Source organism: Nymphaea colorata, chromosome 10 (assembly GCF_008831285.2).
Source record: "Nymphaea colorata isolate Beijing-Zhang1983 chromosome 10, ASM883128v2, whole genome shotgun sequence".
In the NCBI taxonomy this organism is placed as follows: domain Eukaryota; kingdom Viridiplantae; phylum Streptophyta; class Magnoliopsida; order Nymphaeales; family Nymphaeaceae; genus Nymphaea; species Nymphaea colorata.
The window spans coordinates 19,978,252-20,001,712 of record NC_045147.1 but is presented as its reverse complement, the minus strand read 5'-3'; the positions used below and the strand labels follow the sequence as shown (position 1 = coordinate 20,001,712).

The 23,461-nt window shown below is 43.1% G+C and overlaps 4 protein-coding genes across 4 annotated transcripts; 2 read left to right on the top strand and 2 right to left on the bottom strand.

Moving 5' to 3' along the window:
- Positions 1-351: 351 nt before the first annotated feature.
- On the bottom strand, positions 352-2,596 carry LOC116263332 (uncharacterized). Its single transcript, XM_031643024.2, has 2 exons — positions 1,014-2,596; positions 352-901 (listed from the first exon to the last, which is right to left on the bottom strand). Exons 1-2 carry the CDS (start codon positions 2,508-2,510, stop codon positions 608-610), a joined length of 1,791 nt encoding a protein of 596 aa, XP_031498884.1. The 5' UTR covers positions 2,511-2,596; the 3' UTR covers positions 352-607.
- A 3,313-nt stretch (positions 2,597-5,909) lies between these two features.
- LOC116263104 (transcription factor MYB73-like) lies at positions 5,910-6,851 on the bottom strand. The gene has a single exon (XM_031642695.2). The coding sequence runs from the start codon at positions 6,805-6,807 to the stop codon at positions 5,989-5,991; it is 819 nt and encodes a 272-aa protein (XP_031498555.1). The 5' UTR covers positions 6,808-6,851; the 3' UTR covers positions 5,910-5,988.
- Positions 6,852-8,954: 2,103 nt separating this feature from the next.
- LOC116261786 (pyruvate decarboxylase 1-like) lies at positions 8,955-12,065 on the top strand. The gene is made up of 7 exons (XM_031640641.2): positions 8,955-9,515; positions 9,862-10,025; positions 10,112-10,673; positions 10,769-10,857; positions 10,982-11,099; positions 11,222-11,410; positions 11,551-12,065. Exons 1-7 carry the CDS (start codon positions 8,997-8,999, stop codon positions 11,719-11,721), a joined length of 1,812 nt encoding a protein of 603 aa, XP_031496501.1. The 5' UTR covers positions 8,955-8,996; the 3' UTR covers positions 11,722-12,065.
- Positions 12,066-19,576: 7,511 nt separating this feature from the next.
- On the top strand, positions 19,577-23,260 carry LOC116262786 (pyruvate decarboxylase 2-like). Its single transcript, XM_031642280.2, has 7 exons — positions 19,577-20,667; positions 21,163-21,326; positions 21,402-21,963; positions 22,051-22,139; positions 22,229-22,346; positions 22,474-22,662; positions 22,890-23,260. The coding sequence occupies exons 1-7, from the start codon at positions 20,152-20,154 to the stop codon at positions 23,058-23,060; spliced, it is 1,809 nt and encodes a 602-aa protein (XP_031498140.1). The 5' UTR covers positions 19,577-20,151; the 3' UTR covers positions 23,061-23,260.
- The last annotated feature ends 201 nt before the right edge of the window (positions 23,261-23,461 follow it).

Genomic DNA, 23,461 nt, shown 5'->3' with positions numbered 1-23,461 from the left:
TTATGAACCTGCTTCCTCTGAACCTCTTTGGTAAAGCTGCTTTCTTCTGCAGCCTGGAACCTGGACAGTTTGATTTTTAAGGGCTACATGCAAAGCTTGCAGAGTTCAGACAATTTATTCTAAAAAATGGGCAAAAGGTAGCTTTCACCTCTCGCAGTAAAGTTAGGATCACACGTTTAGTGAAAGATGCAGAAGCCGAGCCTCCTTTCTACTTCCTTCCCGACATAGTTGAAAATTTGAAACCATTAACCCGTAGGAATTCCAAAATTCATGAATCTCATTGACACCATCACTGTAATCACCTTACAATGCAAAAGGAGAAACGAAGACTGTTCAGTGCACCAAGAGAAAGAGAGAGAAGGCAATTTTTTCTCTTTTATAAGTCTACACAAGTGGATAAGATGTGAAACGATACACTTTTTTTCCATGTATCTGATTTCTGATATACAAGCAAAAAAGATGTCAACAATGAGCAGCAAATGATTGATTGTTACAAAGAGCCAAGTATAATCTTAAAAAAGGAGAGCCACAAAGCTGATGCAGCCATATCCACAAACGGAAAAAGGAAAACCACATCCACGAGAGAGGCAATTACCACAGAACCTATTCATCTACTAGGAAGTGAAGTAGCAGCCCTAAGAACTGTGAGCAAATCAGATAAACGAGGTCTTTTGGAAGGGAAGTTGTTCCAACACTTCTGCATCAAAGACTTCAAAACAAGGGGGCAGTCAGCCGGTACATCCGGCCGGAGACCGCAGGCGGCGATCCCAACGGCCGCTTGAACAGGCGAATACGACTCATATGCCATCTCTCCCGTCACCATCTCCCACAGGATCATCCCAAAGCTATAGACATTGCTCTTCTCCGTTTCTACCACACTTTCCGGATCACCTGCAATTATCTGCAATTGCCGCGCCAATCGTTAAAATTCAAACGAACCAAGACGCCAAGAGTCATATAATCAAAATACAGAAGAAACTAAATAATCAGTTCTAATTGGACGGCATTCGTACCTCTGGCGCTAGCCACCTATACCCTGCTGTTTCATATTCCAAGACCTCCCCATCTTGATTGCATAGTGAAACTACACCCATATCTCCAAGGCAAGCGTTCCCTTGTCTGTCAAGAAGCACCCTGTTTGTGTTTAGGTCTCTGTAAACAACACCATTTTCATTCAAGAAAGCCATTCCCTCCATGATATCGGTGGCAATCTTGATGACTTCTTTGTACTGAAGCTTCTTCCCGCCCCCGCGGCGAATCAACCGGTCGATGGATCCACCTTCCATCAGCTTCGTGACAGTGCACAATCCGTGCACAGGGTGCAGCAGTACTCCATGGAATTGAAGGACATTCTTGTGCCCGCAAGTCATGAGCTCCAACAGATCCCTCCTCAACTCAACGTCGTAGCGCATTCCTCTTTCGCAGCCGGGAATCTTGATGATGGCTACCTTCTTACCTCTGTAAACTCCTTTGAACACTCTAGACCCCAATTGCTCGGCAACCTCGACGTAGTCCGAATTCAGCAGCCATTTTCCGAGATCCTCGCCGCCGGTCCTGACGTTCTGCAATTCATCGATTGAAACAGAAAAGGAAGAGCTGCCCATTTGACAAGCTTTCAGTGGGGATCGATCGGAGGAGTTGTCGGTCAATTCTCGACCGGCCGGCTCGTCGCCCATTTCGCACTCCGCAGGGTTCTTGATGTTCTCCTCCTGGCAACCACATAGCCCCAGAGCGATTCTCATGGCGGCCTGTCTAGGTCGTCTGGTGGCTGATCTCAGCGCGGTTTCAACCCTGTACCGGAAAGCCCTCTCCTGGCCAGCCGGCACCAAGACAGTGACGACACCGAGAGTGAGGTTCTTCCGCTCGAAGATCTGCATCTTCTTGCAGCAGAAAGAAGGGTCGTCAAGGACGCAGGACACCGCCGGCCACGAAATGCAGGAGTTGCAGGCGAAGGCGAGGCGAAAGACCGAGATGCTGCCGCGGCGAGCGTCCGACTCGTCCCCGGCATCCTCCTCGACGGAAACGGCCGGGCGGTCCTCGGTTACGGCCTCTTCGATCAACCGCATGTGGGCGAGAACCTCCTTCATGTCGAACCCAGCCTGTGCGTAGCTCAGAGGCAGCGAGTCGAAGTGCTTGCGGACGTTGGCAATGAGCTTCTCGGGGAGCTGGCTTCCCGGGTAGAGCTGTGTCAGGTCGTGCACCACCGAGCCCCAGATGAGCCGCCTCGATTCGGAAGCCGCCGAGATTCGGCTGGCGATGGAGTCGAGGTTGAGGTGGGTCTTGAGGTTGGTGATGGCCCCGGCGACATTCCGGCCGATCCTGGCCCATTTCCGCTGCCACTCCTTCTGAGAAACGGGGCCGCTCTGGTTGCCGGCGTCGTCTGCTCGGAGAGGCGGTGATGTGGGTGGAGAAGGAAAGGCCTCGGACCGGTCGTTGGATTTCATCAGGACCTGCTCTACCATGTCCTCATCGATGCTGGTGCGACTGCTCCAGCACTCTAAGGCCGCCATGGCCGCACCTTCCTTGCACAGCGAGAGAGAGAGAGAAAGAGAGAGGGAGAGACGTTTGCCTTGGGGTCGTTTTGTTCCTCGCCCCCTCTCTCTCTCTCCATGTGGGTTCGGAGGAGACTCAAATGACCAACAAGTCCCCGAATTTCGAAAGCGGGCTTTGATCTTCGCGCTTGACACAAAAAGTAAACATCTTTTCTCATTTTGGTGCTTGATATCTCCTCTTTTTGCCATTTCCAAGGCCGTGGATGTAAAATAAGAGCTATACCATCCTTCTAAGATCATACTTACTTTCCCTCTTTTGATCTTAAATCCGGTTTTTCTTTATAAAAAAGGTAAAATAATATTGTCTATATTAGATGAATCAGGAATTTTACCATCGATCTTTTGCTAAATTAGTAAAAGAATGTAATCTTAGAAAGGGAAAATTTTCACTTAAAAGGTCATTTTGTGTTTGTACAGTCAAATGAGGACTTATTGTTATCATTACTTATTTCAGATAAGCGAGGCGCGTATATGAAATATCCATAAATATCAATTCTTTTTCAGAAAATGCTTTATTGTTTAAAATACTTCTGGGTATGAAGCAAATAGGCGTTTGTTAGGCATTGAATACATATTCACAAGTCGGTTTTGTGGAAGTAGGGACACATGGGGATGGGCTGTGCTGCCCGCTACCTGCTTTTTTCTTAACTAAAATAACTAAATTAGAAAGTGTTCTTCTTTTCCATCAGTAGTTATCTAGATGATAACTCAGAGTATGAAATTTTGATTTCATTCTAGTTTGGGGAGGAATTATGATTCTCGAATCAAACCATCAAACGCCCTCTTTTCAGTCTTCTTTCTCTTATTTGACAACTCTAAAACTGTTTATGTAATTTTATTGCAGTTTGTTTGCCTGGTAATTATATGCTCTATTATATATAACATGACATGTAGATAAGTTTCCATGTCATATAACAGTAAAAGTTCCAATAGTTTGTTGACACCAAAAAGGGTAAATGATAACAGAATGCAAATCTTCTGGATCAAGGAATTGACATCACCATAGATTTCCAGAAGAATGCAAATCTTCTGGAACGAAAAGACACCATTACTGAAAGCGTCTACGATATCTTTTGCATCGATGTAAAAGATGAAGAAAATGAAACGACTCGATCGACTGAAGGGGAATGAATAGCTTAACATTCTTTGGTAAAGAACAATTGCTTTCATCTTTTTTGTGGTCCGACTAGAACAGTGCTGGACGGGAGTTGTCCATGTGCTCTCTTCAATACACGGCAAAGTGGGGTCGAAGTTGCGAGTTGGCATGTGGAAGCGAGCGACCGCATCTCAAGTTAATTGATTGTTCTTAAAAAAGAAAAGACGATCCAGAAAGGTGGAGAAAACCAATTATTGGCAGGACACCTCGAGAATGAAGGCCCAAGTTCTTCTTCTTGTTTTTAAAGCGTTGAGTAGGAAGCAGGACACCTGTCAATTAAAAAAGACCATGAAACTTACCAATTCACCAATTCGATGGGCTAAGCTTAGGTCCATTGAAACTGGATCAACCATGGTGGAAAACAAAAGCTAAGAAGAAATGGTGGGGCTTAGTGCTGTTTGAATGACGATGAATTGATTGATGGATGCAAACAGGGTAGAGTGAGTGGGTTCCCTTACCTGCCTGCCTTGAGAGATCAGATGGGGATGCGATGTCCAGAAATTTAGCCCGGTTTTGAGGTGAAAAAATATGGGGCCGGAGGTCAGGACATGGACCACCGGCTGCGTCTCATCCTGCCAGATTCTGCTTGTCAGCAGAAATTGGGTGAACGGCCGGCCGCCTGAATATATTAATTCACCTTCGATTCGGGGCTCTCGGCGGATTTCGCTCCATCCAGACCCGACCCGAACCCGAATTCACTATGGTCCACCTCGTGTCGGCGAGATAAGTCAAGGTCGACCACGTGTCCGTACGTTCAGGATACGAAGAACAAAGGACAAAAAGGAAAAAAAAATAAAATTTTCATTGGTTCGGACCCGGGGTCACCCAGGCAAAGTAGTGGATCTCCACTCCCACTATCCAATTGTGATCAACGTGCTTGCTCTGACTTAATCTACCATGATATAAAATTAAAGGACTGGCACATTTGATGAACCAACTTATGTCAATGGATCGAATATCTGATTAAGATGCTTAAAAAAGGATACAATCTTAAGATTAAGACTTAATTCGGGTTCGGTTGCTACTCAATCGAATTTAGATTTCGATTGAAATTCATTTTCAACTTATATCCAATATCTATTCATTTTAAAAGTCCTCTTGTAATGCACTTCCGGTTTAGTTTTGTATCTAAAAGTCATATTCGGATTCAGTCGTGAAAATGAATTGTAAATTTAAAAATCTAAGATGTCAACTTTTCTTTTCGTTCATGTTTGAATATAAATTTGATCATGAACGCATGAGTATCCGATAAGTTGGATACAGTACAGGACACTTCTTCTGACCAAATTTAGATCCAATTGTTTAACATCTGTAGATGAACCAGTAGTTGACAATTAAGCACGAACTCGATCCAAATCCTTTTAATTTCTTCAAAGAATCTATCGTATGCACCCAGCTCGCCTTTCTATATCATAACACAAAAAGTTCAGTTGATTTCAATGACTATATATATATATATATATATAGACAACAACTATTTTAAGTCACTGCTAGTTTCATGTATGAAGTCATTAAGTAGGGAAGGAAGGAGATAATTAGTCAAACAGAACAGAAGAATAAATAAAATTTCCATTGTTGATTTGAATGAGTAGGTTTGAGACATTAATTGGACCAAAGTCCTAGACCTTCTCCTTGGATCCACTTCTACTCCATGGTGAGCCCTACACTTGGACCACCGTGACATTATTTTTATATACCGAAGAACGACGTTATGGGATTTACTGAAAACGATGTCCCATCTGCGCGCGTGGCACCACTGTTGACTGTTCCGTTCAAGCGTTGACCTGCAACCATTCTTTCTTACATCATCTGCATTTTATATGTTCATTTATCCGCAGAGTGCACAACCGAACTGTGATATGATTTCATACAGTTGTTTAACGTAGACTTTGTTATTATTACTGGTAAGTTTTACTGCAAAGATTCGTTTTAAGAGAAGGAAATTAGTGAAGTTGGTCTTCTAATATTACCATAGTAGTAAAAAGTAATTGGATTTTCAAAGGTTTTTGGGACGCAATTTCAGAATTTGTTAAACTGTTTTGAACAAATAGGGAGTTTTTATACGTTTGCTGCGTTCTGTTATCAATCTAGATTAGGTTCAGAAGAGAAGATGTCTAACATTAATCTCGTGGTGGAATGCCATCATCAAGAGGATGAACATGAATGATACCAAAATGATGGTTGAGGGAGGAGAAGAAATTTTTAACAATTCTCATTGAAGAGTCCCATGATCAGTAGCAATATGAGCGCCATAAGATCGTTGAGAGACGGATGGAACTTCTATCCGATATTTCTTACAATGAAATTGCTACTAATGTATCTCTCCACCTCCTTGGCGACCATGTCATGGATCACAGACAACAGATACATCTCTCTCATCTCGTTCATTTCCTTTGCCTCCCCTTCTCTTCTCCTGCTGCTCCCCGACTCCACCTCGTCTGCCATCTTCGGCTGCAACGAAACGGGCGCCGCCGCCCCATTCGCCTCCTCAGCGGTCGGGAAAAGTTGCAAGCAAGTCGGCGGCTCGACGGAGCTGCTCTCAGACACCGAAATCGATTGCCGCCGCGGCTTCTTCAGTCCCTCGGTCTCAGAGAGAACATCGCAGTTGGTGGCGGTGGTCGAGGGGGAGCGGCGCTTGAGGGTGGAGTTCCAATGGTTTTTAACAGCGTTGTCCGTTCGACCGGGCAGGAGGCGAGCGATGGAAGCCCACTTGTTGCCGTGGCGGGCGTGAGCCTGGACAATGACGGCGTCCTCCTGGGCGGAGAAGGGGCGGTGCTGGACCTGGGGGCTCAGCTGGTTGCACCACCTAAGCCGGCAGGATTTGCCGGAGCGGCCGGGCACGCCGGCGCTAATGAGCGACCAGTTGCGGGGCCCGTGTCTTGCCACGAGCTCGCTGAGGGCAGCGTCCTCCTCCGGGCTCCACGACCCTTTGATCCTCTCACCACCATCGCCACCCCCACCTCCTCCGAGACCTGTACTCAGCAAATCTGCCATATCACGGTCTGTCTCTCGTTCTCTTTGCTGGCGGTGGGGTTGGGGAGATGGAGGCCGGCTTTTATGGCCGGCAGGCGGTGTTGGGCTGTACTGTGAAAACCGCATGCGGTGGTGGCTTGTTGGTTTGCATGAGCCGGAGCAACAGCTCACCGAGAAAAAACCGCCTCTCTCTCTCTCTCTCTCTAACCGCGTGGACTACAGCCCTCTTTGACTTTGCTCACCAACAATGAATGAGACGGTTCACGAGAGAGAAAACGCCATACCGAACAACCATCCACGCACCGGTCGTGACCCTATATATATAACATATAAAATAAAAATTTATAACAAATTTTTAATTAGAAAACATAGCATTAAGAATAGATCAATGATCTAACTTCTCTAGGTGATAGAATTTTATATATGTGGAGAAATTAGTACATATGGTTGGTTTAATATGAGAAACTGGTATTTGTTTTTCTGTTGAGGTAAAGGATAAGATTAGGTTTTCTCCTGCTAATCAACGCTGTGTGAACGTGAGGGGGAAGAAAGAGGAGTCCCATAGCGGGTTACACATTGGATGTGATTTGGATTTGGTTGAGTTCCAACAGACCCAAACCTATTGCATGTGAAGTCAGAAAACAGTGGCACCCGACCCTATTTAAAATATGCAGAAGCAAGCAGAAACGATGCTGCTCTGCTCAGAGAAATATAATATACTGAAATGATTTGAGGCTTAATCTAGCAACAAAATAATTGCAGGAATCTGGATCTGTTTTCAACTGGTTTCAGTTTCAATTAGTTTTATCTTTTAACCCGCAAGCTAGTTGGCGTCTGTTTCGAGATTTTCTTCGCCAGCTTTAGGGAAAATTTGACTTGGAGGTGTCTCCCATTGAAGTATATATTTTTCCTAACCAAGCCTTTAAATTGAATTCACCCAATATATAGAAGGAGCAGCCGTCCCTGTATCTAACTTATCTAAAACAAGCGCACCTGCATATGCATATCTTGGGGTAGACAAAAACAGACGCCGGATTTTTTATATTATAAAAGAGGGACAAACTTTTGCCACTGTCAAAGAAAAAGGTCCACCTGGTTAGTGTCATGTCAATTGTCAGACAAGTAAACAGTTTGCTTGTTTATCACCTAGAAAAATATCGATGCAGATGATGTCTTGTTATTCCTAGAAGCTAAGGAGAAATCCTTTTCAGCTCTAATAGAACAATGCCTCAGGCATTTTGAGGAGTGCTATGGGATTGAGCATTAGCATTAGAAGAGAGAAGAGCAGAGCAGCTTTTTTGGCTTTAACTTGACAGGGAAGGAGTTCCGAGTTTGTTGGCGTAGGGAGAGAGCTGGAAGGAATCAGACAATTGACCATCTCAGGATTCCCCTACATTTCGAAAGCTCACTGCCTACTCTTATTGTTAAAATGAGATAGGAAATTGGAAGGACAGACTACTATCTTATAGAGGTCGGCTGTGTCTGTTGAACCACCTTCTCACTATGATATGATTTGCCTCAGGATGGTTAAAGAGCATATGTGCTGGGTTCTTGTGGGGGAGAGACGATAAGGAGGAGAAGAGAGCCAATCATCTCATATGCTCGAAGGACTTTACGCTATCAAAAGATGAAATGGGGTTTGGGCATTCGAAGAATTAAAGAGATTGTCCATGCAAATTTACCGAGGGCGGTGAGGGACGGAAACCCGTGGGCTAGGCTCATTAGAGACAGATATTTACCGAGGAAAAGCCTGTGCGCTGTCCATCATCTAGTGCTTCTGCTAGCTGGATGCATATCTACAAAGCTTGGACTCATGAGTCATGTCGTTGAACAAACAAAGATCATGCACTTACCTTCTACAAGTTTTTCTTTGTTCCTGATTTTGCGCTGTTAAGTGGATGGGATTTACATCAGTTTGAACCTGAGAAACAGGATTTTGAAAATATGCAAACACCGGTTCTCGTCCAGATCTATGCTTTTGATTTAAAACTTACGATCCAATAGCCGAGTCCTTCTGAATCCTCATCCGGGTTAACTTGGATTTGGATCACTTCTGATGGGTCCACTAGGAGCTAACTCCGTTTCGTGCAACCTATCGTCCCCTACAAACTGTGCTTCGTTTCTCGTCCCCACAAGGCCACGTTTACCTTTTTCTGTCATAGACGGTCTGAAGCATCGCCACGTGTCGTCCTAAACTCAGGAAGACACTGGAACCGCCCCCTAGTCTAAATCCTGCTTTACCTTCTGCTTCTTCATGCTCATCTCTGCTTTCTCTCTCTCGCAGCTGCTGAGAAGAAGGGGAAGAAGAAGAAATAATGGAGACTAAGATCGGGGAAGCGGACGCAGTAAGGTCAGAGAGCAGCGAACTGGGATCGCTTCGTTCCCAGTTCGCCGGCGTCTCCATGAAGGAGGGCGTCTCCTTGGCCTCGAAGGACTCCACCCTCGGCCGCCACCTCGCCCGTCGCCTCGTCCAGGTCGGCGTCTCCGATGTCTTCGCGGTTCCCGGCGACTTCAACCTCACCCTGCTCGACCACCTCGTCGCCGAGCCGGGGCTCAACCTCATCGGCTGCTGCAACGAGCTGAACGCCGGGTACGCAGCGGACGGTTACGCGAGGTCCAGGGGCGTGGGTGCCTGCGCCGTCACCTTCACGGTGGGCGGCCTCAGCGTGCTCAACGCCATTGCCGGGGCGTACAGCGAGAACCTGCCGGTGATCTGCATCGTCGGCGGGCCGAACTCCAACGACTACGGCACCAACCGTATTCTTCACCACACCATCGGGCTGCCGGATTTCAGCCAGGAGCTCCGCTGCTTCCAGACGGTCACCTGCTATCAGGTCGTTTCGAGTTTCGACTTAAAGGGAGATGTCCATTTATGGGTCTATCTTTCAAAAGACTTCCTGTTCTGAAATTTCTTTGTACATCCATTACAACCTTCCCTGTTATTGCCAAATATTTGTTACCCTGCATGTCTTGTAAAATTTTAACTGAAAATGTTGAGATAATTGTGGTAGGTTTGCTTTTTTTAACAAACAAGTCTGATTCAATTGCATGTAAGAATTGTTATCCAAAACCTTGAAGCTCAGTGATATTGTCGTCTCATAATCTATTTCAGTTCTTTGAATAGCTGAACTTTTTTAGCATATTTAATATTTGGTCTCTGCCCGTGTAACTTCTGTATAGGCGGTGGTGAATAATCTGGATGATGCTCATGAATTGATCGATACTGCAATCGCCACCTCCCTGAAAGAAAGCAAGCCAGTTTATATCAGCATCAGCTGCAACCTGCCCTCCATTCCTCATCCTACCTTTAGTCGAGAGCCCGTTCCCTACTTCCTAGCTCCAAAGTTGATTCTACTTTTCCTTTTTGGTTTTATATTCAAGCCCTTTTTTGGTATTGCTGGGTTCCTGTTCTAATGGACTGCTCTTGCAGAGTGACAAATCAGAAAGGCCTCGAATTTGCAGTGGAAGCAACAGCAGAGTTCCTAAACAAAGCGGTGAAGCCGGTGATGGTTGCAGGGCCCAGAATGAGAGTTGCCAAGGCAACAAAGGCTTTTGTGGAGTTGGCAGATGCTTGTGGCTTCCCGGTGGCAGTGATGCCGTCGGCTAAAGGACTGTTCCCCGAGCACCACCCTCACTTCATTGGCACTTACTGGGGCGCCATTAGCAGTGCATTCTGTTCTGAGATTGTCGAATCCGCCGATGCATACATCTTTGCAGGTCCCATCTTCAATGATTACAGCTCCGTCGGCTACTCTCTGTTGCTGAAGAAGGAGAAGGCCATCGTCGTGCAACCAGAAAGAGTGGTGGTGACCAATGGTCCTGCATTCGGGTGCGTTCTGATGAAAGATTTCTTCGAGGCCCTGGCTAAGAAATTGAACTGCAACACAACTGCTTTCGAGAATTATCGCCGGATTCACGTGCCGGAAGGATTGCCACCAGAGAGTGCACCAAATGAACCATTGAGAGTGAATGTTCTTTTCAAACACATACAGGTATATAGGGAGACGTTTCAGATTCTACCCGTCCCTTTCTGCTTCCTCTGCAAAGGCAATGAAATTCTTAATGTTCTATGATGATGGTGGTTCAGGAACTGTTGTCTAGCGAAACTGCAGTCATTACTGAAACAGGGGATTGTTGGTTTAACTGCCAAAAACTCAAATTGCCTCCTGGATGCGGGTGAGGGATTGATCCATATATAGCAAACTTTCTTATATACCTTCTTTGTACAGTTTTTTCCTGATGTTTGTAGATCACTTTGTTACTTCGTACCATATAACTAACCTTCATGGTAAGAGGGCAGGTACGAAATGCAGATGCAGTATGGTTCCATTGGTTGGTCCGTGGGTGCCACACTTGGATACGCGCAGGCCGACAAACACAGGCGAGTGATTGCATGCATAGGTGATGGAAGTTTTCAGGTGATGAACTCAATTCATCTTCTGTGAGAAATTGTGTAAGAGCTTGGAGTGTAATCATACGAGGGCTAACTCCAGAAAGCGTTGGTAGTAATGCAGCCAGTTGTCGATTTCTTTAAGTGCAGGTGACAGGACAAGATGTTTCAACCATGCTGCGACATGGGCAAAGGAGCATCATCTTCCTCATCAATAATGGGGGCTACACAATCGAGGTAGAGATCCACGATGGACCCTATAACCTCATCAAGAATTGGGATTACGCTGGATTTGTTGATGCTATTCATAATGGTGAAGGAAATTGCTGGACCGTGAAGGTGCTCTTCTTCTTCTTCTTCTCTCACGAGTATCTGCAATTCTGTCTTCAAACCGATTGCCATTCTTAGCTTGTTCGTTCATGGAAAGATCTGATAATTCTAATGTACCTGGAAACTGATTGTGGTTCTTGGAATTGAAGGTTCACACCGAGGAGGAACTGCGGGAGGCGCTGGAAAAAGTGAAAGAGGAGAAGAAAGACCACTTGTGTTTCGTAGAGGTGATCGTACACAAGGACGACACGAGCAAGGAGCTTCTGGAGTGGGGCTCTCGTGTGGCTGCTGCCAACGGCCGACCGCCCAACCCCCAGTAGGGGATCGCGCTGCTAGCTTTGCTTCCCTGTTTCACCCCAGCCGATCTTCTCTCCTTCAACCGAACTCTTACGCTTCTTTGCTTGATCTTCTCGACTGGGTGTCTCCCATCTCAGGAGTTATGCTCGTAGTAGAAATGCATAGCTTTCTTACTTTTTTAGTAGGTAGTGGCTAGTTTTCTGCGTGAATAAAGAATAGAGACTGAAACTAAGTCATCTACTATCCTGTCATCTTGTCATTGGGGTTCTGACACTGTGTTCAGATGAGCTACTGTTTGTGTATATTGTGCGTGAATAAAAGTTGGATCTGAGCGTCAGTTATTAAGAATCTGCTTATCTTGTGAACAGTAATCACCTGTGCTATTCGAGTGTTTCATCTGTGCATGGCTTGCGTTGCTCGAATGTGTGCTGGCATGGTCTCAAGTTAGAGGATGTGGGCTGATCCCATGCATTCGTTTTTGGTGGGTTTTTTTGCTCTTCTCATCGAGTATATCAACTAGTATTGATCAGATTTATACTCAATCTCAATGTATAGTAACCGAACACGACGCATGTCTGAAAGAAAAACCTATTTTCATTTACATCCCTTCTTCTTTTACCTTAAAAAAACCTCTCCCTTTACCTCAAAGGGAAGGAGAGATTCTGAAGAGGTGAAAAAGACTTCGGGACTGGAGTTGTTTTGAGAGTATATTTGTCAATCAGAGTATTGTATGCCTGTCAATATTAGTAAGAGCGTTGTTTGTAGTTAAAAGAAAGTAGCAAAATTGAATTAATGATCTAACTTTCAAAGTGTTTAATAAGAATTGAAGTGACGATTATTGAACCAACATCGGTTCTGTCAGTTGTCAATTGGACTTTCATCAATTGGATGTTCATCTGTTCGCAGGCTGTTCAGTTATGCGATGCCTGATCATGCGCTGCCTCTCCTCTGACCAGCCATGCGATGCCTGACCTTCGATCTTGGTTCATGGCTGGTGGCTGGGATGGTGACTCTTTGATTTTTGAGCATGGGGAAGGTTCTTCCCTTGCCCAAAGAGATAAAATTCTAATGAACTGTGATGGACACAAATAAAATTCTAATAGACTGTGATGGCTGTTTGATTTGAACAGGGGGGTGAAAGCCTGAAAGGGAATAGAAATGAAGAATTTCTTTGCCCAAAGAATAAAATTCCAATGAACTGTTGCGTGCCTATATGTAAATTTGCATGCATCTCAACAATAATGAAGCAAGCTCTTCTAGCGATTCTTCGAGTGGGGGAAGATTTTATTTCCTATTCATGGAAGACTGCTCTTTCCCTCGACGTTCGAAGCTTCTCGGTAGCCTTTCCCCTCGACCGGCTGCCCAATGCGGTTTCACCAAATCCCATTACCTCCATTAATAATGTTATAATGCTTAAAACGAACGCCATAAATATTTGTAGCCTCAAGATATGATGATCGACGTCGATACTTACTGTTGCATGCATCTGCACGATATTTTTCAATTATGAATCAACATTTTAAAAGAATTAACAAAAATAATTCATCTTTAAAACCTACGTATCAGCCAGCATTCTTTTGTCACATGAACTGGAATCTAAATGATCTAATTATGCATAATTTGACATACTTACATGTATTAAAACCAAGAGACCTCCATGATCAGCTCACAGACTTGGATTTCTTACCGTGCAATTCTTTTGGTGGTTTGGATGCCAGATAGTTTGCTAATCTTCATTAATTTAGTGAGTGGAGTGCTGGTGTAGACTAAGTTGCCGTTTCTGTTCATTAATTTAATGAGTCGATTAATGTTGTAAGCTAAGTTACTTAGCTGTTGCAATTTCATGCATCCCACAAGGTCACGTTAATGAAGCCGGGCAAACTCGCACCTTCCCTTTTGATACCACAATAACGTGTAGGTGGGCAAAAAAAAAGTCTAGTGCCTTATTATTCAGAAGTGTTTATTCTCTGCAAGGAAAGCAATAAAGTGTACCCAGACTATTAGATTTTCTCTCCACCCCAGCTAATTGAAAAAAAAAAAACATTAAAAAAGTTGAAAATTGTTAGTTGACCAATGTATTTTTTGGATTCGGGTTTAGTTTGGCAGTAAACCTGAATAAGTTCGTTGGACCGTTTAGCCCGCCCCTAAAAAAATCCTTGCTCCGCCCCTAGAATACACTCATAATTAATAAAAAAATTCTTTCCTGAAACAAACAACCAAGAAAAGTTAAAAAAATAAAGAAGGCATCTCTTTTTAAATAATTTCTAAAATATATCCACCCCTACCCTGTTTTTGGCGTATATGTGTAGTGTCCATCGAGTGGTGCATGCAACTTATTCTCTTCATGCTACTAGCTTTGCTCTTAAGGGCTTTGCATGTCTTTCTAGCTACGCCAGCTCCCTCGAAAGTGGTGGAGATGTTAGATTTAAGACATGAAAAATAAAGGAGACCAATAAATCAATAATCCACTCTTGTGTAAACAGGTAGAGGTCAATCAAAACTCCCTAAACTTATAACTGAAAAAACAAAAAAGAAAAAAAATTGTTGAAATTTTGCTCAAGTTGTGTTTGTTTCACCACGGATTTGAGATCCAATGATCTAAGATCTCGGATCCTTGGATTTAAGGTTGCACAGCCTTCGCGATGGAGAGTGTCTCCATACACAACACCGGCTCTGTTCTGAAGTTCGAGTCTCTGATCTTAAATCTATGGTTCTCAAATCTTCAAAGAAATGAGTTTCCTTTCCAACTGAGGGGATTCTTTTTACTTCTTAAGTTCTAACCCAGTGTCTTATGTTAGAACCACGAGATATAACCTGCTCTGGCCTTCCATATCGCAATTTTCTGCAAGAGCGTAGCTTAGAAATCCTACACATGTGAAGTCAAAATTTTAGATGATTCCAAAGAAGTGCCCCCCCTAATGAAAGTTTCACAAAGAGAAAATCTTTGTCCCGGAAAATGCAAAATTTTTAGCAACCATGTGTTTCTTAAATCTGAATTGATTTTTTTTCCCCCCCAACTTTCCCTTAATCAGATGAGGATGCCAACGTACCAAGAGTGGTGTGGCTGCAGATCTGGATATGAATCTGCTCAGTTACATCAGGGTAAAGAAAGCAGCATCAAGTCTGATTCAAAAGGATCTGATCTGATCACAAGTAAATGTCGAATTCTATGATCTAAATTTGGATTTCAAAATTCAAGTCCGAGGCCGAATCCGAGCACTGGAGAGATCCGGTCCAGGTCGGATTCGGTAAATGAAAGATCTGAACCAAGTTGTGGCGGTTCACATCCAGTGGATCTGCTGAATGACAGGGAAAGAAACACCAAGCTGGAAAGCTTTGACTGCCATAGTTCACAAGGACAACGCCAGAAGAAATGCCTCAAACGAATACGACCCAACCCGTTCTTCCCACTGCAAGATCTTGTACCATTTCAAAATCAATTATGGTTATTTTAAATGCTACATAATTTTTAATTATATGTAAAGATCTTCATTGGGTGATGGATGATAGTCAAAGTTAACCATATCTTATATTTGTTGAATTAGATTAAAAAACAAAAAAAACTTAAACTATTAAGATGTCAATTATTTTTTCGAAATTGAATGATGTACCATATGCCCACCTAAGCTAAGCTCTGAAATTGAACAAAATTGAATGGTTTCCCATAAGTAAACATTAAGGAAGAATGCACATCATACATCTCAACCCGTCACCAATGTCAACGAGGTTAGCAAGCCCTGACGCACACCTCATCTATCCCTGGAATGCCGTCCATCTCTTTGGATGGACGGTAACCTGATCATCAAGGCTTAGATATTTTCTCAATCGTTAATTCGTTTCTTAGAAGCCTTGAATGGATTCAGCGAAAAGCCGTTATCAATAATGATCATGACTTCTGCTGACCCATCGAGTAGTATGCCCCTTTTAAACATGTTGTTTGCTTTAATATTTTTTAGTTAGGATCTTTGCCATTTTCAAACATTTCATATTCTTGACTATGTCCGCTTTTTAACATATAATACAGATTCTCAAAATGTAAGGGCATTGGAGATAGGATGTTAACGTAAAATTTCTATATGATATGTATCGGATCGGAACCCGATCAGATAGATATTTATGTTCATTTGAATCCAATCGAATGTTTTTTTCATAATAGTTCAATTACATATCAAATATATTGACATCCCTATTCCAGATCCGATCACAATCCATTAACGTTCTCATGCTTCAAACGTCGTTACAAATATGCTACACTTGCGGTTGCGCCATACTTTTCTTCCACTTTTAGTTTTTCTTTAAAGATACTCATAAATATTTTACAATAATTAATGAAATATAAATATCGAATTTTCCAACAAATGCTTCATTGATCAGCTCACAGAATTAAACAATTCTTCCGGTGGTGCCCGAGCGCGAACCACAGTTTGCCGTGTCGCTTCATTAATTTAGTGAAGTGGAGTGCGGTTCTAGGCCAAGTTACTGCTTCCCATTATTCTTCATTAAATATTAATTTAGTGAGTTGTTTAATGTCGTAAGCCAACTTACTTGGTTCATGCATCTCACAGTGTCACATTAAAATTGAAACCTGGAGCTAAAAACTTAGCTGCATGTGGTTTTCTTTAACAACTCTTATGGGGTTGGGGCAGAGCTACAACTTTTGGCAGTCACGGACTCACATCTGGTGTAGGAATTGGATCCATTGAGTACAGTGAAATTTTTAAAGGGCTGAAATGGTAGTGGCTTACACAAGCCAACACGTAGCTTAGTGGAATTTATGATCGATACTGCTTGGGAGATAGGCTAACTGGGGAGGGGAGCTCACATTAAAGCCTATTCTATGTTATCTTAATAAACTATGAACACCCAAGTTGAAAAATATGTATAGTTTTTCGCGTGATTTCTGGTCTGGACAATTCTCTTTCTGGTTTGTTACTGTATCTAGGGGACCTCTTGTCCCTAATTATTGTATCTAGGGGACTTTTTATTCCCAAATTTTGATATATATTTCCATTTTATCGGTTTTTTTTTTTTTTCTCTTTCTCTCTCTCTCTTTCTATATATATATATATATATATATATATATATATATATATATATATATATATATATATATATATATATATATATCCTGTATGAGGAAAACATACTTGAAAGATTCACTGTTTGTTCACATCTCTGGATCTAGTGGGTCTTTCCATTGTCAATGAAAAGTAAAACCCCAATGGCCGAAAAGCTTAAAATGAACACGACCTTCTTCTCACTACTACATTTCAAAATCGCTGGTCAAAAAAATGGAAAAATCGTGGTCATTTTAAGTGCTGTACATTTTTTTTTAATACAAAAAATGACCAAATTATTAGGTGACGCAAGTTAACCATATGGATCACGTTTATATTTGACGAATTTGATTAAAAAACGAAGAAAAGCTTTTTTTTTTTTTAATATTAAGATGTAAATGGTATATGATAAGTGCTTCTTTATCACTGACGTCAACGGGGTTGGCAAAGCGTGACCCACCTCTCTATTTGGTTCAAATCTATCTTTTGAATGCCGTCCATCTCTCTAAGACGGACGATAACAAATAAACATCAGATTTAACTTACAGTGTAAACAAATAATCATCAGATTTTATCACTGTGTGAAAAAAAAGATGGTTTGAGATTTTGGGTTTAGAACCAAAACTTCATATTTGAGATTAGATGAGAAAGGGGATTCTCACCTTAAATGCATGAATTTAAGATTTCTAGTTATCTCAAATCCATGACCATCAAACAAACACCCTTAATTTTTTTTTTTCTCTTTGTTGTTAATAAATTTTACTACTTTACGTCGTCAAGGGAAGTATGCTGCGGTGTTTTGTTTTTGGTGGACTTAGTTCGTCATAGATTACATATTCAAATTAGCATCTCATCATGTCGATTCTTCGATCTTGACCCGCAATACTGTTAGAAAATTCAGTCAGAGACAGCCAATTCAAATCACCCATTTGATTAAGTATATTGGTGCCATGTGCCGTTTTCAAATATTTTAAAAATACTTTTAATATTTTGTTCATTTTTGTTTATTATATATATAGTCTCTGAAAACAGGCAGCTACAGTACCTTTATATATTAGATTTAGTGAGAACCATCTGGGCGTTTGATTTCAAAGAGATCTAAGTCAAGTTATTCATTCAAGAGTTTAAACAAATAGTTTCATTTATGTTTGCGTTTTATTCCCCACAGATCTCAGATCCTCTTGGAAATGAAATCTATGAAAGCTGAATTTAACACCAACCCCCAACGTGGATCGAACAGCCGGACTATTTTTCCCAGACGCTTGTGATCTTCAGTGGGGAGGCAAAGTTTTTCCCGATCGAACAGCCGGACTATTTTTCCCTTCCCTTTTTCTCTCCAAACACACAAAATAATTTAAAAAGGAAAGAAGGACGAATACGGATATTTTGTCTTCTACTCGTAAGCTGGGTGTTTGCTTCTTCTTAGCTGGAAACGATAAGCATTGAGATTTTTATTCTGAAAAGGACAGAAAGGTTTTGTAGCATGATCAAAAGAGGAAGTAAACAAAACAGTATATCAACTGATCTTATTTGGGACATGCGGTTGATTTTAGTGCTTTTGCCAATTCAATAAAATAAAATGTAAGGCACGGGATTAAACTTTTAGAGTATTATTATGCGAATAAAACTAATAATACGAAATGTATTTTTGTTCGTTAAATCGTGACGTCGTCTAGGTTTCTGTGACGCGACTGCTATAAATATCAAGCTATGAGCATGGAATGGAGTCTAATGAAAGTAGGGGAGTGAGTGACCCCACGTATATATGACGCAACAAGCATCACTACAGCTCCATTCATCTTCGAACTTAATGGTGTGGTTGGACTTTAGAACGTGAGGAGATATCAAATTGCACTACTACAATCCTCCACCACATGAACTTTCCCACCAATTCTTATGCGTGCTCATCAATGTTAGAACACAACTTGGGGAACAAGAAACAACGAATCCCATCTATGCTTTGGCTTGTTTATGAGTAAACTTACAATACCTCTAACCTCTAACTCAAGTATCACATAATATATCTTTTAACTCAGGTATCACATAATATATCTTTTAACTCAGGTATCATGCTAAAAAAAGTAACACATCATAACAGCGACCATAAAATTTAAATATCGAACCTCTTGAATGTAAACTTCACTACAGCCAGCCAGATTTTACCATCACAAATAAGAACCTATGAAGATGTGTGTTGTATTTGGCAAAGACAAGATGCGTGGTACAACTTAGATACCGTTCATTGTTTACCGGCATCGTTGAATGAGTTGGAAGAGCATGTCTGTGGACTACCACCATGCTCCAAAACTATGACCTGACCGCCATTAAAGATTTGGACCAATTACCGACCCTTCATGGCCATCGTCTCATCAATGACACAAGCGAGAGGACGTTGAGATGAACCTATTGCATTTTGATACCGGACAGATGCTTGGAATCAAGGACCAATCAGCCGAGGAAACTCCGACCAGTGAGGCATTTTCTTGCACAACACAACACGTCGTGATGATCATGCCATCCATGTGCTTGGGCACCATTGGGTGCACAGATATTTTGGGCTCGAGATTTGATGCCCAATTTTTTTGTAGGTCAAAGCTACGAGGACGACGATGCTTTTGGACGGGGACTTCAGTGGTGGCTCACTGTACCCAAATCTTTGGGCGAACCAGGTTTTGGTTGCTTCGGCGAAACGGGCAAACCAAAAATAATAAACAAACGCTCTCGATAATCGAAAAGTTTTTACGTGCCTGAGAAAGGTACTGTCAGAAGGAATAGGGGATTAAGAATCTTAACATGCAGGAATTATCTTCCCGAGGGCTGTTGATTCACTCCCATCATCAGTCAAAAACCGGTCTCTGTTCTGACGCCGCCGGTGTTACAGATTTTGATTTGCAATCGCTTGAATTGAAACCAGGGAAGTGCGGAACTAAGGAAAAAACTGCGGCAGCAAATGGAGCAGAGGCTTTTAGCCAAACCCTGAGGCTGCCCCTGGTTTTCTCGATTTCCTTCCCCCCACCTTCCTTCTCCCCCTTTCTTTTAAATGCGAGCTGCTGCGGATCCAGCCGATCGCAAAGAGCTCTTCATCTCTCTCTCTCTCTCTCGACGACCCTTCATTCGAATCGTTTCTCTCACGTACCCAAGTACCGAAACCACCCACCGCAAACGAATCATCTGTTTCTCTCTCAAGAACTTTTCTTCCGTTCTCTCCTCTTCCACATTTTTCGAGTCCTCCCCAAAAAAATCTGCCTTTTCTTTCTCTCTCTCTCCTCCCCTACCCACATAACCGCAACTGCAAAACGGCCCTCGTCTGCTCCTCTTTCTCTCTGTGAAACTCTTATAAGAAGGTGAGAAGGGTCTAGGTTTTCCGCAGAGCAGAGACAGAAGAAGGAAAGAAATATGGACACCAAGATCGGAGTGGAGTGTGCCAGGCCGGCCAGCAACGACGTGGGTGCTCCGCCTTCCTCCAAGGCCGTGCACGTCACGCCGACTGCCGTCTGCGACGTCTCGGCGGACTGGACGCTCGGTCGCCATCTCGCCCGGCGCCTTGTTCAGGTGGGCGTCTCCGATGTCTTCTCTGTTCCAGGAGATTTTAACCTCACTCTTCTCGATCACCTCATCGCTGAGCCCGGGCTCAAGCTCATCGGCTGCTGCAACGAGCTCAATGCCGGGTACGCCGCCGATGGTTACGCGAGGTGCAAGGGCGTTGGCGCATGTGTGGTCACCTTCACCGTCGGCGGCCTCAGCGTGCTGAACGCCATTGCTGGGGCGTACAGTGAAAACCTGCCGGTGATCTGCATCGTCGGTGGGCCGAACTCTAACGACTACGGCACCAACAGGATCCTTCATCACACGATCGGGTTGCCGGATTTCTCCCAGGAGCTCCGCTGCTTCCAGACGGTCACCTGCTATCAGGTATCGCTTGCTCTCCTACTTCACGCTTTCTTCTTCTTCTTCTTCTTCGCGTTCCTGGTTTTTGGTCGGTTCCTTTCTGTGTATTAGATCATACCGGTGTGGCTATTAACTGCCTCGTAGCTGCTTGATCTATCGAAATTTAAGCTATACGATGTTAGAAAATGGTAAAGTTGGTGATCACAATTTGGTCGTACATGGAGATTTGTAACGTGTTCCCCGCATTTCTTACTCTTGGTTTCGTTGCAAATGGATTTTGGTCGATTACTGCCGCTACCGATATCATTTACTGCTTAGTAAGCATGAACCTTGATCCACATGGACTTCTTCATGGCTATTTCGTCTGTCTAGGTTAATTGCAGTCGAATCATATGATGGTTATGACATTGGTCTTTTCTTTTTTACTGTTAGCTTCATTTAGTTTTGATTTGACGGATGTAGTGATATGTTTATTTATTTCTTTGTTTTTTATGAAATCTCTTGATCGGTGGCTTGTAGGCAATTGTGAATAACTTGGATGATGCTCATGAATTGATCGACACTGCGATCTCGACTGCTTTGAAAGAGAGCAAGCCGGTTTACATAAGCGTAGGCTGCAACTTGGCAGCCATTCCTCACCCTACCTTTAGCCGAGAACCTGTGCCGTTCTCCCTCGCACCAAAGTATGTTTTATTTGTTTCTCAGAGAGTTTCGTTGTTGGTATTGTTTATCCGTTATAATGGTCTTTAATTTTGCAGAATGAGCAATCAGAAAGGGTTGGAAGCCGCGGTGGAAGCGGCGGCCGACTTCCTGAACAAATCCGTGAAGCCAGTAATGGTCGGTGGCCCAAAATTGAGAGTTTCGAAGGCAGGGGACGCTTTCGTGGAATTGGCCAATTCTTGCGGATATGCTGTGGCGGTGATGCCCTCGGCCAAAGGGTTGGTACCGGAGGTGCTGCCTCACTTCATTGGAACATATTGGGGCGCCGTCAGTACTGCATTCTGTGCCGAGATTGTGGAGTCTGCCGATGCTTACATCTTTGCTGGGCCGATCTTCAATGACTATAGTTCTGTTGGGTATTCTCTGTTGCTGAAGAAGGAGAAGGCAATCATAGTGCCACCAGACAGGGTGGTGGTTGCCAATGGACCGGCCTTCGGCTGCATCCTGATGAAAGATTTCTTGAGGGCTCTGGCGAAAAAGTTGAAAAAGAACACGACTGCTTACGAGAACTATCATCGAATTTTTGTTCCCCATGGGACACCTCCGAAGTCGGCACCTAATGACCCTTTAAGGGTTAATGTCCTCTTCAAACACATACAGGTAATGGAGCTCGGTCATCATAGATTTCTCTCTGCTTCACTCTAGGAAAGATTTAAACCCATAAACTAACTTTTTTGGAAGTTGCAGGCAATGTTGTCTGGCGATACTGCGGTTATTGCTGAAACGGGGGATTCCTGGTTCAACTGCCAGAAGCTCAAACTGCCGGAGGGATGTGGGTGAGGACGCAATCTCTCGTTCATTCATTTTTCTTTTCACGGTCTTGTATTCTTTACTTTTGTTAATGTCATTTCCATGATTTTCGTAGGTATGAATTCCAGATGCAGTATGGTTCAATTGGTTGGTCTGTTGGTGCAACGCTGGGGTATGCACAAGCTGCAACTAATAAACGTGTGATTGCTTGCATTGGTGATGGAAGCTTTCAGGTAATACTTTGGTCCATTGGAGCACAGAATCCGTTTGGAGGAATATTCACAAATGGGGAGAGATTTGTGCTAAACGGGATTTTTATACCACATCCTAACATTTAACTGTTTGTTTTCTGCAATGCAGGTGACAGCACAAGACGTGTCAACCATGCTGCGGTGCGGGCAGAAGTCCATCATATTCCTCATCAACAATGGGGGTTACACCATTGAAGTTGAGATCCATGATGGACCATACAATGTCATCAAGAACTGGAACTACACAGCTTTTATTGATGCCATTCATAATGGTGAAGGGGATTGCTGGACATCTAAGGTTCTTTTCTTCTTCATCTGTTGGCTTTCATTTTGCAAAATTTTGGTACTTTTTCAATAACCATATTGACAAAATGTTCTTTATTATAAAATGAGAAAACTCAGAATTTTCATAGTCTCATCCAACTTTTACTGTCGTTGATTCGTTGTCACATCGTTTTTCTTTTCATGTTTTCTTGCTACATGCGCGTGGAGTCTTCCCCTGATCTTTTTCGGCATTGTGAGCAGGTTCTAACCGAGGAACAACTGATAGAGGCAATAGCGACTGCTACAGGGGAGAAGAAAGATTGCTTCTGTTTCATTGAGGTGATATGTCACAAAGATGACACCAGCAAGGAGCTCTTGGAGTGGGGATCTCGAGTTTGTTCTGCAAACAGCCGACCACCGAACCCTCAATAAATTTTGGGACCTTAGCGTCTCCAGTGGTCTTCTTCCACTTCTTTTCAGTCAATAGGCGTTATGCCAGGAAATAGAGAAGAGTCTTGAATTTTGATTCTTGAATTTTGATTTCTGTTTTGTGCTTTCATCTGTCCAATCAGAGACAGTTACCTTGTTCCTTAATCTTTCTAATCAAATACTTGGTGACATTTTGAGACGAAGTAGTGGTGTGTTTTTTTCTCTATCTAGTGCACGGAGGTGGCGCGCGTTCACGTGCCCTGCACTGCTTTGCCTTAAACCATTTACTTTCGTGCTGGCCTTGGAACCCTATCGACTGCATCAAAGGACATTTGTGGTGACACGTACTGCCGCTTCTGCATATTTTGTGGGAACGGTTCCCTCTTCACGTGCTTCACAATTGA

Coding starts and splice junctions, on each gene's coding strand:
- LOC116263332 (XM_031643024.2), bottom strand. CDS start 2,510: ATGGCGGCCTTAGAGTGCTGGAGCAGTCGCACCAGCATCGATGAGGAC. Junction 902..1,013: donor ATAGGTGGCTAGCGCCAGAG/GTACGAATGCCG, acceptor CGGCAATTGCAG/ATAATTGCAGGTGATCCGGA.
- LOC116263104 (XM_031642695.2), bottom strand. CDS start 6,807: ATGCGGTTTTCACAGTACAGCCCAACACCGCCTGCCGGCCATAAAAGC.
- LOC116261786 (XM_031640641.2), top strand. CDS start 8,997: ATGGAGACTAAGATCGGGGAAGCGGACGCAGTAAGGTCAGAGAGCAGC. Junction 9,516..9,861: donor AGACGGTCACCTGCTATCAG/GTCGTTTCGAGT, acceptor ACTTCTGTATAG/GCGGTGGTGAATAATCTGGA. Junction 11,411..11,550: donor GAAATTGCTGGACCGTGAAG/GTGCTCTTCTTC, acceptor TTGGAATTGAAG/GTTCACACCGAGGAGGAACT.
- LOC116262786 (XM_031642280.2), top strand. CDS start 20,152: ATGGACACCAAGATCGGAGTGGAGTGTGCCAGGCCGGCCAGCAACGAC. Junction 21,327..21,401: donor CCGTTCTCCCTCGCACCAAA/GTATGTTTTATT, acceptor TTAATTTTGCAG/AATGAGCAATCAGAAAGGGT. Junction 21,964..22,050: donor TCCTCTTCAAACACATACAG/GTAATGGAGCTC, acceptor TGGAAGTTGCAG/GCAATGTTGTCTGGCGATAC.